A 12,633-nucleotide genomic window follows, 5' to 3' on the forward strand; every position below is an offset into this window, starting at 1 on the left:
GGGCTGGAATCACCAATTAAAGTTACATCCACTTTTGGCTGCGTTCACACTGTGTGACACAGATGTGCCGTGGATGACAGTGTCTACGGCACTTTGACTCAGGACCAGTTCTGATCTGGTTCAATCTATTACGACTTGACACGATTTACCCTTGAAGAAGATGGAGGACAAGGAAAATGGATAGTTGAACGGATGAGATGTTAGACCCAAGGGGTTCAGAAGGTGTCTCTGGTTAGCATGACCCTGTTAACTCCTGCCAGTATAAATATAGGAGCCGGGCCAATCACAAAGAACACGTTTTTGCTATAAAGAATGTGAGGCGTAGGGCAGCGGAAAGGAAAATAAAGCTGAGCTATGTGTATAGCTGGATCTGTGTGTTTTCAGAGTGCCTTGTCATTCGTGAGATGTGCACCGGTAAAACACATTTTTCAACACGGAGGTAAGCTGTTTTCTGTGGATGTGTGGAGATTTTCTGATTCATTAGCCGCCAAATAACAAGAAGAATATCAAAGTGCTGTAAACGCGAAAACGCAGAAACCAGTGTGTTTAGAATGAAGACAATGCATTCAAATAAGAAAAGTAAGAAATACCAGTTTTGCATATCAAGCAGCAAAACGAGCTGTTTTGTACAACTACATATAACTGGACGCGGATATGAGACCGGAAGCCAGACACATTGAATTTACAAATGGCTTCTAATAATAAGATAGATAAAGTGCATGCATAGTACATAGAAAAACGATGGAATATCAACAATGCTTTCTTGAATGACCAGTGGTAATTGGAGCAACAATTATTGTTCTCCATTGATTGCCATTCAAAATTGTCTATCAGAATAGACATGCTAGCAAAAAGTTCTCACCATAGCACCGTAAAATAGTTAAAAAATGATTACACTTTTTCGTGTACATCCTTGCCCTTATTATTAGTCGTTAATATTATTGTTAAAAACATGCCATTTGAAACCAGTCTCCACTGCACATGAACTTCGCAGCAGTTTTATTTTAGTATCATTAGGGTGTTTTGAATTATTTTTGTGTATTGTTTTCATTTAGTGTATACGTGTTTTTTTCGTCATTTTTATTAGTAATTGTTTTTAATATGTCTATAATTTTAGCAATTTTAGAGTTTTTATTTTTTCATTTCAATGTATTTTTTTACAGAGTTGAGCTTTGGCAACTCGCTGAAATACAATAAAAGATTATTTTATTTCAGTTAACTGGATGGCTTAAAAGTATTTAAATTAATAGATGATATAAATATTAAATAAACATCATATCATATTTCTTTTCATATTCCTTCAATAATGATTGTTTTTATTGAAACACATTCAGGTCTGGAATACAGAACATAACTTCTGGAATCGCAACAAGATTTGCATTTAATCAATTTAGTATATTAAATCAATTAACCACATGAGATTGAATGAGGCACACACCAAAGTTAAAACGTACACATGGAGCTTTTCAAATCTGCAATGGATGCTTGCCTTTGAAAACATCATTAAATATTCTTCAGCGTCCCCTTAAGCTGCCTGCAGTTTCAGAGTTGTACATTTATTCAATCTTTAGAGGTAAAATCATATTCCAAAGAAATTGGCGCAATGCTGCAACAGACACAGTAGAATTACATTGTAGCCTCAGTGTGGTGGATGATGGGAAAAAAGTGTCAGGTGTTATTGAACGCTGGTGTCTGTCCTCCCCCCGGAGGCTGAATGGATTCTGCCGAAATTATCACTGTCAAGGCCAATCCAATAAAGGTACAGCCTCTTCTATAAGCCTCTCCCTTTCAGACATTTCCCTTTCCCTCTCCCATATAGATGCATGTGTGTGAGTTTGTGTGTGTGTGTTAAATTTAAACCATGTGATCTGCTTCCCTCCTACCCAGTGTGTGTTGTGAGACAGTGTTCTGGTTCAGATAACAACGCTGTAATGAAACAAGGGAGCTCCCAGGCAAAGCGCGCGCGCGCACACACACACACACACACACACACACACACACACACACACACACGATAGCAGTGCTGTTGAAGGGAATCAGAAAATGCATAGTGTGCTTTGCCCTTGGCTGCGTGCGAGTGATTGTGCATGGAGAGCAGGGAATAGAGAACCGAGGAAGGAAAATAGGGGGGACTTCATACATTTTTATGACCGCACGAGATAAGGTCAGTTGTGTGCCATCGTTACTAGGCAACACTGCAACCCGGTATTGGATTGAGTTGTGAAGCTGAGCAGTCAAATTCACAAGCTTTATTGGACTCATCTTTTATTTATTTATAATTGTATTTGTTTTACAGTTGCTCATGAGCAGAATGACACCCTTGCCGGTCATTTATTCTAATTGTCAAACTCAAAACGAGGTACTGTACATCTTTTGTCAATCCTGGAACAAAATTCCTGCCCAAAAACATAGTTCTAACCCTATCCATTCCCCTAAACCTAACCCGACCCATAACTTCCTAAAATCAGAGTGAAGTAACTATAAACTTGTCTCTCAAATCTGATTGGTTGATTGGAATGTTGCTCCAGGATCAACAAGGATGTGAAATATGGTGAAATCACATTCAGTGATGATCAATATAGCAATCACACACATTGACAGCCACTTTGATCTGGAAAGTGACTCTGCAACATAAGCTGCCTTCGCAGACTGTATGGAAGTAAAATAATGCCAAATGTTTTTGAAATAAAAAAGCCTGTTGAATTGCACTACTTGAAAAAAAATATGCATTGCATTAACCATGATTGCATTTTAATGCATTGTATTTTTAGGGCTTGCATTTATATGGGCTGAAATTCAACATGGTTGTATATTTAAGCTGTGAATATTTCAATTCAAAACATTTCAAACACATTTTCATTAATAAAAATTCAATAATCCATATTCTCCTTTCATATTTCACTTCCAAAATATTCAAACTGTTTAAAAATACAACCTATAATATTCAACAGGCAATTTTCGGTCCGTTTTATTTCGCTTTACAAATTCGCTCCACAATTCAGTGGTTCAAATTCGACGGCAAATTCGATGGCAAATTCGACATTGAATCAGGGACTGGAGGAAAAGCAATAGACTACCGATGCATTATATCTATCTGCTGTTAGTCGCCCTCACCAGTAGGTGGTGCAAGCGCAACGCGTGTTGACAACATCAAAGCAACAGACAGAGACGAGAAACTTTCATAAAACATCATTTGCTGAAATGGACCGAGCGGTGAGTTTGTTGGTTTTAATTTTACCTTTGTTCTGCTTCATTCATCTGCCCAGCAAGACTGGTTTAGCCTATTTAACATGAAATATTATATATTTCTCTTTAGCAATTGCTTTTGGATTATGTTTTGGAAAGACTCCGTTCACGCTTGGAAAATGCTGTTGGACGACTGCCCCTTGACATGGACTACCTGGAGTTTATCTGCTCGCAAGAGTTGGTCTTTTTAAGTTCTGTGTCCAATTTAGTTACCATCCCAAGTGATGTTTTCGAGGGCATCACAGAACTACTCAGACTAATTCGACTAAACTTGTCAAACGTTGAGACGCGCACTCCGACTGTTTTGCACACATCAGGATCGATGGGAAGGCCACGGCTTGTAATATCACCGGATTATATCACCAATCTCATGGACATTAACTGTTCTGTTCCAACCATTGCTCGCATGATTGGAGTTAGCACCCGCACAGTATTTAGACGAATGGCAGAATGTAACCTCTCCATTCGGGCAAGATATAGCAGTCTCACGAATGAAGAGTTAGATGAGTGTGTGACAGATATAAAGCAACACATGCCTCAGTGTGGATACAGAATGATGAGAGCAGCTTTAAAAGCGCGAGGACACCAGGTGCAGTTTGACCGGGTCAGGGCAGCAATGCACCGGGTTGATACAGTTGGAGTCATGACCCGAATGACACAAATGGGCTGCGTAGTACGAAGGACATATTCGGTCTCAGGTCCTAGGTCAATAATGCACATTGACACCAACCATAAATTGATTCGGTAAGTTTGGTTTGTTAGGCCTGTTCACGTAGTTATTGTATGTTATTGCATTTGCATTTCTTTTATGAGAGATATGTGGGCTTTTTAAATGTTTGCATGAATTGTCTTTTTTCAGCTACAACATAGTCATCTTTGGGGGTGTGGATGGCTTTTCACGCAAGGTATTGGCCACTCCTAACTACTTTTTGCCTTATCTATATTGACATATCATCATCATCTATCATTCCATTTTTTTATATAGATAATGTACCTTGGTACAGCATCTAATAACCTTGCCGCTACTACCTTGGATTTGTTTCAAGAAGCAGTGGAGACATTTGGCTTCCCTCTCAGGTAGGAAACATGTCATTAAGAATTGGATGCCAAATCTGGTCATGTTTGTTAAGTTTTATTTCTATTTTTAGTTCAGTGAATTAAATTATTTACATTGACATGAGAGAGAGACCATTTGTGAGAGCGTTTGTTTCCTTAAATTACCATGTGTCCACAAGTAAGAAGTACAGTAAATAGCTGCTGCCATACTGGTGTTGCCCTCTCTTACGTCATATCCCAGAATTCCCCCGACTTACTTAAGGCACACACTAATCAAAGGATATTATATATTAGGATAACTATAAACTGGCCTGTGGCCACACTAGCTCCCCTATTATGAATGAATGAATTTTAGTCAAGTTTACATCTGATGATTTGTGTGTGTGTGTGTGTGTGTGTGAGTGTGTGTGTCTGAAAAACTGTACATTTAACGTCTATGAATTTTACATTGAGTAATTACAATTTTTTTGAGAATTGTGTTTCAATTGCTGTGCTAAAACACTCATGTACTTAGGGTACGAGGAGATCATGGCGTTGAAAATGTGGACGTGGCTCGTCTAATGTTCACAGTTCGGGGGACAGAAAGGGGCAGCTTTATTTCAGGAAAGAGCGTGCACAATCAACGGTAAGTTGTTATTTTCAAATAATGTAATTTGAATTGAGGTTTTGTAAAAAAAAAAAAATGTATGTATATATATATATATATATACATATATTTTTTATTATTATTATTAATTATCAACTTGTGCATAATACCTGTATGAAATTCTTAGATTTAATTGATTTATTTCTTTTCAGTATAGAGAGGTTGTGGAGAGACGTCTGGACATCCGTGACAAATGTCTACTACGATGTTCTACATGCATTGGAAGAAGGTGGCCACCTTGACATTTCTGATCTTACTCATCTATTCTGTTGCCATTATGTTTTTCTTCCACGGCTTCAAGATGATCTCAACCTTTTCCGAAACACCTGGGACAATCACCCCATACGAACAGAGGGCAATTTGACTCCTAACCAGTTGTGGGTGATGGGAAGTATCCGCAATCCTGTACCTGAGCCTGACATAGAGGTATGTTTGATGTGGATATGGATTTTGACAGTAAAATAAATAAATCTCTGTTCAGGGGCCTCATTTATAAAGCTGTGCCGAGGACCTTACTAAAAGTGTATCTGCGCCCGTAAGACAGAATCTATGCAAAATTCCCTTTATAAACCCAGTCAGTGGAAGATTGTGTACATGTATATCCTCCCTGAAATAACCATATAACTTACAACGCCTTGTTTTAATTTGCATATGCATATTTATCTACGTGATCCCATGTTTAACAGTAAAGGACATTACGAAAATATGAGATATGCGTGCCTTGTTTTTGAATAAAAACATAAAAAGGTATTAAATACATTTCAGAGAGTTTTTCTCAATCTTATCCACTGGCCAAATATTTTTAATTGCTTTATATTTTAAATGGAAACAGATAAGCCTTTTTGTGCATTATTTGCACAATTTTCTCAGACCACGAGTTCTGCTATTATTGTATGCTCAACTGTAGTTAAAACATTTAAACACCGCATACCAAATGAAAGTGTTCAAAAGCATTGCATCCACTACTAAAAACTCCATTAATGGATGGTAAATTTAATAAAATGTGTAAATCAGATGTAAAGCAGTTTCATGTTGTGAACATGCACTAAATTTATGATTAGTACTCATAATGAAGATTTAAAGTATTTTTCCTTCATCAGTCCCTCAGCTCACCATTGATGTTGCCAAATGTCTCAAATGTTCTTATGCCGCAACAAAGTTTATTATAGTTGCACATTCTCTCATCAAGTTTATTTTTATAAATCACAACTTGTGCTTTGGAAGTGGCGTACAAACCGTTTCAGGGCCTGTTGTCCGTACGCAGCGGTTATAAATGAGAACCCAGGAATGTAAGTGGGATCTTACTTGTGACAGTAAATGCTCTAAATATCTTTTTTTTTTTTAGGGATTAAGCATACCGCATATAGACTGGGAGAGTAGTGGACTGAGTGTTGATACACATTCCAGCATTGTTGTTCCTCAAACCGAATGCCCCCTGACTGATGAGCAAATGGAAGCACTCAGAGAAACTGTAGACCCCAAAGGACCTTCTCAGACTTTTGGCTGGGACATCTATCTAGCTGCACTACATTTTTGCCAATCGGTTCTTATGGAATAATTGTGATATTCCATAAGAATATCATCTTATATTCTGCGGACTTCTGTCAATTATAATTTTAATCATCAATACCTGCTTTAAAATATCTGAATAAACTATAGTAATAATTGTTGTTTCTGTCTAACTTCTTCCTATGATTTGACAATTCTTTAGATAGTATAGTGATAATAACTAGTACGGTGGATTGTGAGCAAAACTTTATTCAAGTTTAACTATTCAACTATTGCTTAAATTACATTTTTCTGATCCCACTGAACATGTTCAAATATGCATTTTGCATACATTTTCAATTATAAGTACTTATAAACAAAGTACTTCACAATATTCTACAGATTCTGAAAATCTTTGGAACAATAGACATTCAACATTACTAAAACCGCTGCATGAGCCCATGCATGAAAAAATCCATTGTGGAACGGTATTAGCTTACATTGCTTGTACACTTGTTACTTACTATGTTTATAGCATAGTATCAAAACATAACAGCATGAACAACATGCGGTACATTAAAGATGTACAAAAATATAACTTTGGGGGAAAAAAAACAGGATTTTAAAGTATTGTACCCAAGTGTAATCAGCATGTAATAAAAGCCTATATCAGTGTGTAACAAATGTGACATGTACTGTAAATATGTATAAGAATTACACATGGCCAAAACCATACTTGCAGGTCTCAATGCACATCATCAAATCATTTGCGAAGGACTGAAAATCGCTGTAGTGCCCTGGGAGCCGGAGAACACAAAAGCAAGTAGAGGATTTTGGGAGATCACTTTTTACAATTTCTACAGCCATATTCCCCTCCATCTGCTCCCATCCGACCCAGAACTTCAGAAGGTTTTTTAAGTCCTTGTTGGATGCTGGAAAAAAGTATAGAAACAGTTCACCCTAAAAACAATTATCTTATTGTTTACTCTGACTTACAGAATCTCAAACTGTCGACTTCCTTTAAAGTATATTGGTGTTTAGATCAATATAATGTAATTTCAGGTGGTCCAAAGCTTTTTAAAACAGGATACAAAACATGGGGTAACACTTTTTAATAACTTTAATAAATCATTAACACACATTATAAAATGATCAGATAATTTGTTACTATACTGTATATTCACTCACATAGCTAGAAATGAGATAATGTGCTTGTTAAAGGGATAGTTCACCATAAATTAAATATGTACATCATATAAAGCGATTGTGTCTCAGAAAAATCAGACTAAACCACTATTCATTTGGATTAGTTTTGCGATCTCTTTATGACCTATTTGAAGCATAAAAAGGATTGTTGCCTATCAGTTGAGGGACAGAAATAGCTTGGGTTTCATCAAAATATCTTTTGTGTTCCAAAGATGAATGACAGTTTTACAGGTTTGGAAAGACCGGGGGGGGGGGGGGTCTCATAACTTATTATTTGAGTTATGAGACACAATTTTGGGGTTAACTATACCTTCAATGTAAACTAAATGTTCTGTTAATCCTTATGTAAGTTTGTTTAAGGTCTTGTTCTTTGTGATCCCATTTTTCAAACTTTAGTTAGTGTGTAATGTTGCTGTTAGAGCCTAAATGATACCTGTAAAATTATCAAATTCAATGCCAGCGAAATATTTTATTTAACAGAAGTACCCTACAGCCAATTTCCGATTAGGACTATATCCCTCTACTTCCTTCTTGAAAGGGGAAATAAGCAGTCAATCATGTTTACATGATTTACAAGATGGATTTCCACTTTAATCAACTATTATAATAAGAAACATGACTGTTAAAAGTATTGCGCCCTTATACATTAGATTACGTTATACAAAATTAGCTTTAGTTTCTATTTGGAGGTATACGGTTGTGTACGTGATGGCGTTATATCATTACGTGATGTTCTCAGCTGAAGCAAAGATGTGAACTGATGTTATGTTCAAGTGATGCTGCTAAAATAAAAAGCTGCTGAAGAAAGGATTAGCACTGAGCAACGTTTTGTTTGTTTTCCCACACGCGAGTGAAAGTGAATAGCGCACTCGGGTGCTCAACAATGACAAATGTAAACATATTAAAGAAAAAACGTTATATCTTTCACGAAATCCGCGGCCAGGACGCCGCCATTGAGCAGTATCCTAACCGGTGACGTCACTGGGTTGGTTGGCTCAAGAATATAACAACTTCTATGGTTATATGTAAACAAACTGCACATGGAAACATTGTTTGCAATGTCCGCCATCATATTCCTGTCTTTTGTCAAAACAGTGTAAGTTAGAATGTATTTGTTTTAACATAGCTGTTGTACTGCGATGCCCACCGTGTCAGAATCCATCTGCTAGTTCATGCTTACAGCTGTTACCTAATAATGACTGAACCTAACGTTAGTTGTTTGTGGTCAAAACACTGTGGAATAGACAGTTTGATGTCTCAAAAATATTATCTGTTGGGTATTTTGAGCTAAAACTTCACAAACACTCTGGGGACCTAAGAGATTTATTTTACATATTGTGAAAACGGCATAATATGGGACCTTTAATAAAACTTCAACTTAATAATAAATAAATACATTTTAACTTGTAATCATTGGAAATCATCTAAATTGCAGGACCATATGAATTGAACGTGTAATGACATTTGTAAACATTTAAATTTAAATTAAACAGTATCTTTTAATTAATATGTAATGTATAATACGTTCATTATTAAACACTAACAAGCACATTATCTCTTATTTCTAGTTATGTAAATATATATCAAAGGCATCCTATTATAATATTTATTAGTGTGTAATGTTGCTGTTTGAGAATAAAATGATCTGCAAGGTTACAAAGCTCAAAGTCAATTCTAAAGGGAGATATTTTATTTATCGAACGACTCGTTTGGAGTACATTTTATTCAGGGCTTTGTAAAGTAACAATGTTAAAAAATAATAATATTAAAAAATGATATGTATATATATACACACACACACACAGCTGTACTGTTCAAACTCTGAGGCACATACCTGTCTCAATGAAATGCTTTAAATACCCTGTGATCCGTTCCTTGGTGTCAACAGAGTATTCGTCTTCATCTTCATCTTCATCATCAATGTCCTTACGCCATGAGATATGGGAAAGCAGTATCTAAAAAAGTAACAGAATTATATGTTTTCCAAGAAAAAAGCTATTGACATTGTTTATGGTAAATGTCCATGTGTAGTCCTCTTAAAAGGAATACTCCACTTTTTTCGGAAATAGGCTCATTTTGCAACTGCCCCAGAGTAAAACAGTTTTACCGTTTCTGAATCCATTCCGCCTATCTCCGCGTCTTTAGAAGAATGCCAGTAACCAGACAGTTTTTGGTCCCATTGACTTCCATAGTAGAAAAAAAATATACTATGAAGTCAATGAGACTAACAACTATCTGAGTTGTAAAAAAAAAAGTGGAGTATCCCTTTAATGAGGAAGCCTTACCTCAGGACTGCATGAGTCTTCTGATTCTTTGGGGAAGAATACTACATCCTTCCTCTCAGTTAGAAGAGGCCAAACAAAAGTGTCTTTCAGTCCTCGCTTGATTTGTTTGATTTGGCGTGTTCTTCTTCCAATAACCTACAAAGTACAAATAAATAGAAAAATTAATTATATCCTAATTTCAAATTATAATACCAGCATGCAGCAGACAGACCAAGTACCTAAAGGTCTTTCATAAAAAAAAAATCCACCCTAGAGCATGTTCTTGCTGTCCTGCTGTTGTTATTTTAATGAATTATTTGTATATATATATATATATATATATATATATATATATATATATATATATAATAATTGTACATCCTTATACAAAGAACATTAAAGAACAACTGGTGACTGAAAATTCATACAATGGAAGAAAAATCGAATAAAATCACAGAGGGGCAAAGTTATGACCTACCACCTTAAAGTAGTTTACAGTAAAATTAAACGGTTATAAATTAAAAGGAATCAGGATATCACATAACATGCGTTATATAGCTCTATCCAAAAGATCATGAATGCATTCTAAACAGTAAATGAATACAAAATTATACTTATACCTGTCTAATAATACCATTAGAATAGAACACATAATAAAAAAATAATAAATAAAATTAGTTTAAAAAAATAATTGAAATGTATAGAAATAAGGACATTTTTCATTTTCACAAACACTAACTACAAATTTGAATTACCGCATGTGACAGCAGACGTTCATAAAGCCATCTTCTATTTTCTTCTGTTGGACCAGGAAGATCCCAAGACAAACAAAGTTCCAGGACTTTAGTATGCTGTTCCTCATTCAATGGAGACTGCCCACTGAGCTAAAAAATAAATCAGATGTTATAGACCCCTTTTGCACTGACATAACAATTACGTCACAGCGGTAGCTGAAGGCAAAACATAGGGAAAACTAGAGATGGCCAATACAAAACAGCAGATTAGTCTACATAATTAGGAGCTTAAATCATTATTATTCTTGTTGTTATTAAGTGTCATCTTGTTGTGTTGTGTGGGTGCAAGAATCAATGAAAAATGAGAATCTGGAATTATTTCTAGAAAATATTCACATCATTAAAATTGCACCGTAAATTGTTATCTTCTTGATGCTGGCTAGGCAGAACTGCAGATTGTACCTCACAAGCATTGTACATAACCATTCGGCACATAGTTATAGTATAGGCACCTAAAGATGTATATGCCCTCATTTTCTCTTTACTATACACTCGGTTTCTCAATCAGGTAAATGTAACGTTAGATGTCAGGCCACTCATCTGGAAGTAATCCTGTCAGATCGTTTAACCAAAGAGTGAGTGTGTACGGGTCGACCAATCTGCTTCCGTCCATTAAAGTTAACTTTTTGAAATAACTATCGCGGTCCCAGACAGTGAGTGACCTTACATATTCAGAAAAAACATATATTCTCCAGGCATTGTTAAAAAAGAAAACAAGCTAACAAAACTTGCTAGCTACAGTTTGTTGAAGTGTTCAGGGGAATCTTTCTGCCTCCAGCTAAGCTCCGCCCACACAAATACGTCACAATATAACACACTTACCAAGTTGATGGTTTCTCGAATGTCGACATCTGGACAGTCCTCCAAATGCAAAGTGGTTGTGTCTTTAGAGCCTTGTAGCAGAACATGTACAAAAGCTCTGCTGAGCCCTGCAAGACACGGGCCACCATGCAGAAACGAATGGCCTAGCATTCTCCCTGCTACCAGAAAGAGATCACTTTCGATCAGAAATTGAGAGGATGAGGGAACCAAGTGGTCTGGCTCTCCCTCAAACAGGCAAGTAACTCCGGTGTTTCCTGTTGATTTAATTAGGTAAATACCATCAAAACAAATTTGAAAAATTTACACTTAGCAGTGCAACTGCAACTAATAAACTGCATACCCAAGTTCAAACTGAAACCATGCTTCAATTTTTCAAGTATTGTTGAGAAAAAGTGCCTGGTAACTCCATCACCAATTGCAGCATCTCCTAAAAAAAATTTACATAAGGTAATTAAACTGACAATATGAATACACTATATGACCTGCATAATTTATTGAATAAATGGTTTAATCTTCTACAGATGTACCTTGAAGTTGACATTTTATAGGACATGCCCACTCTACATTTCTTTGCTTGTAGAAGTTTATTAGCTGCCTCTCCTGTTCTTCAGTGCATGATCTTAAGTCAATACACATAAGAAGAGGTTTCCCAGTCTCGTGCAGTTGGAGAATTTCCTTTCTGTACATGGTTGCAGCCATTTGTGCATCCGGATGGGTCTTCCAATCTGGTAAAAAAAAAAAAAAAAAAATTTTTTTTTTTATATATTCCTAAAATCATGACAGATCAACAGAAGTGTAATATTTTTTACAATCTTTACTTGTTTGCCACAAATTTAAAATGGACTACAAAATAAAGACGTCAGCAATATAATGATTTTAACAAACATTCATGTTATCCTCTTTTGCACTGCAAAAAAGCCAAAAAAGAATCAATTTAATTACCATTGTTCATGTATGAAATCTCAGCAGTGTTATTCACTTCGTTGTCCATAGATGTCAACTCCGCTGTATTTATGTCATCATCCATTGGTCTACAATTTGGGAAAGGGGAAAAATCTATTAAAATCCTTTGTCTAGCGTGAGGTAAATAGTACTTTTATAATCGTATTAT

General features: G+C 36.0%; 2 protein-coding genes across 4 annotated transcripts in view; one reads left to right on the forward strand and one right to left on the reverse strand.

Annotated features, from left to right (window-relative positions):
* The first annotated feature begins 1,905 nt into the window (after window positions 1–1,905).
* On the forward strand, window positions 1,906–7,114 carry LOC307131028 (uncharacterized protein). The gene is made up of 7 exons (XM_079824414.1): window positions 1,906–3,213; window positions 3,317–3,990; window positions 4,106–4,151; window positions 4,232–4,323; window positions 4,817–4,927; window positions 5,101–5,374; window positions 6,294–7,114. The coding sequence occupies exons 1-7, from the start codon at window positions 3,202–3,204 to the stop codon at window positions 6,504–6,506; spliced, it is 1,422 nt and encodes a 473-aa protein (XP_079680540.1). The 5' UTR covers window positions 1,906–3,201; the 3' UTR covers window positions 6,507–7,114.
* The window catches only part of LOC307131026 (uncharacterized protein), a 29,952-nt gene continuing 24,006 nt past the window's right edge, over window positions 6,688–12,633 (reverse strand). For all 3 annotated transcript variants that reach the window (XM_079824410.1, XM_079824409.1, XM_079824408.1), the window contains 8 exons: window positions 12,465–12,553; window positions 12,050–12,247; window positions 11,863–11,949; window positions 11,523–11,776; window positions 10,662–10,790; window positions 9,928–10,062; window positions 9,477–9,597; window positions 6,688–7,368 (listed from right to left, as the gene is read on the reverse strand). In XM_079824410.1, the coding sequence (XP_079680536.1) occupies window positions 7,151–7,368; window positions 9,477–9,597; window positions 9,928–10,062; window positions 10,662–10,790; window positions 11,523–11,776; window positions 11,863–11,949; window positions 12,050–12,247; window positions 12,465–12,553 (1,231 nt within the window). In that variant the 3' untranslated portion in view covers window positions 6,688–7,150. The remainder of the gene's footprint in view (window positions 7,369–9,476; window positions 9,598–9,927; window positions 10,063–10,661; window positions 10,791–11,522; window positions 11,777–11,862; window positions 11,950–12,049; window positions 12,248–12,464; window positions 12,554–12,633) is intronic.

Source organism: Gobio gobio, assembly GCF_949357685.1.
Source record: "Gobio gobio genome assembly, chromosome: 8".
NCBI classification, from domain to species: Eukaryota; Metazoa; Chordata; class Actinopteri; order Cypriniformes; family Gobionidae; genus Gobio; species Gobio gobio.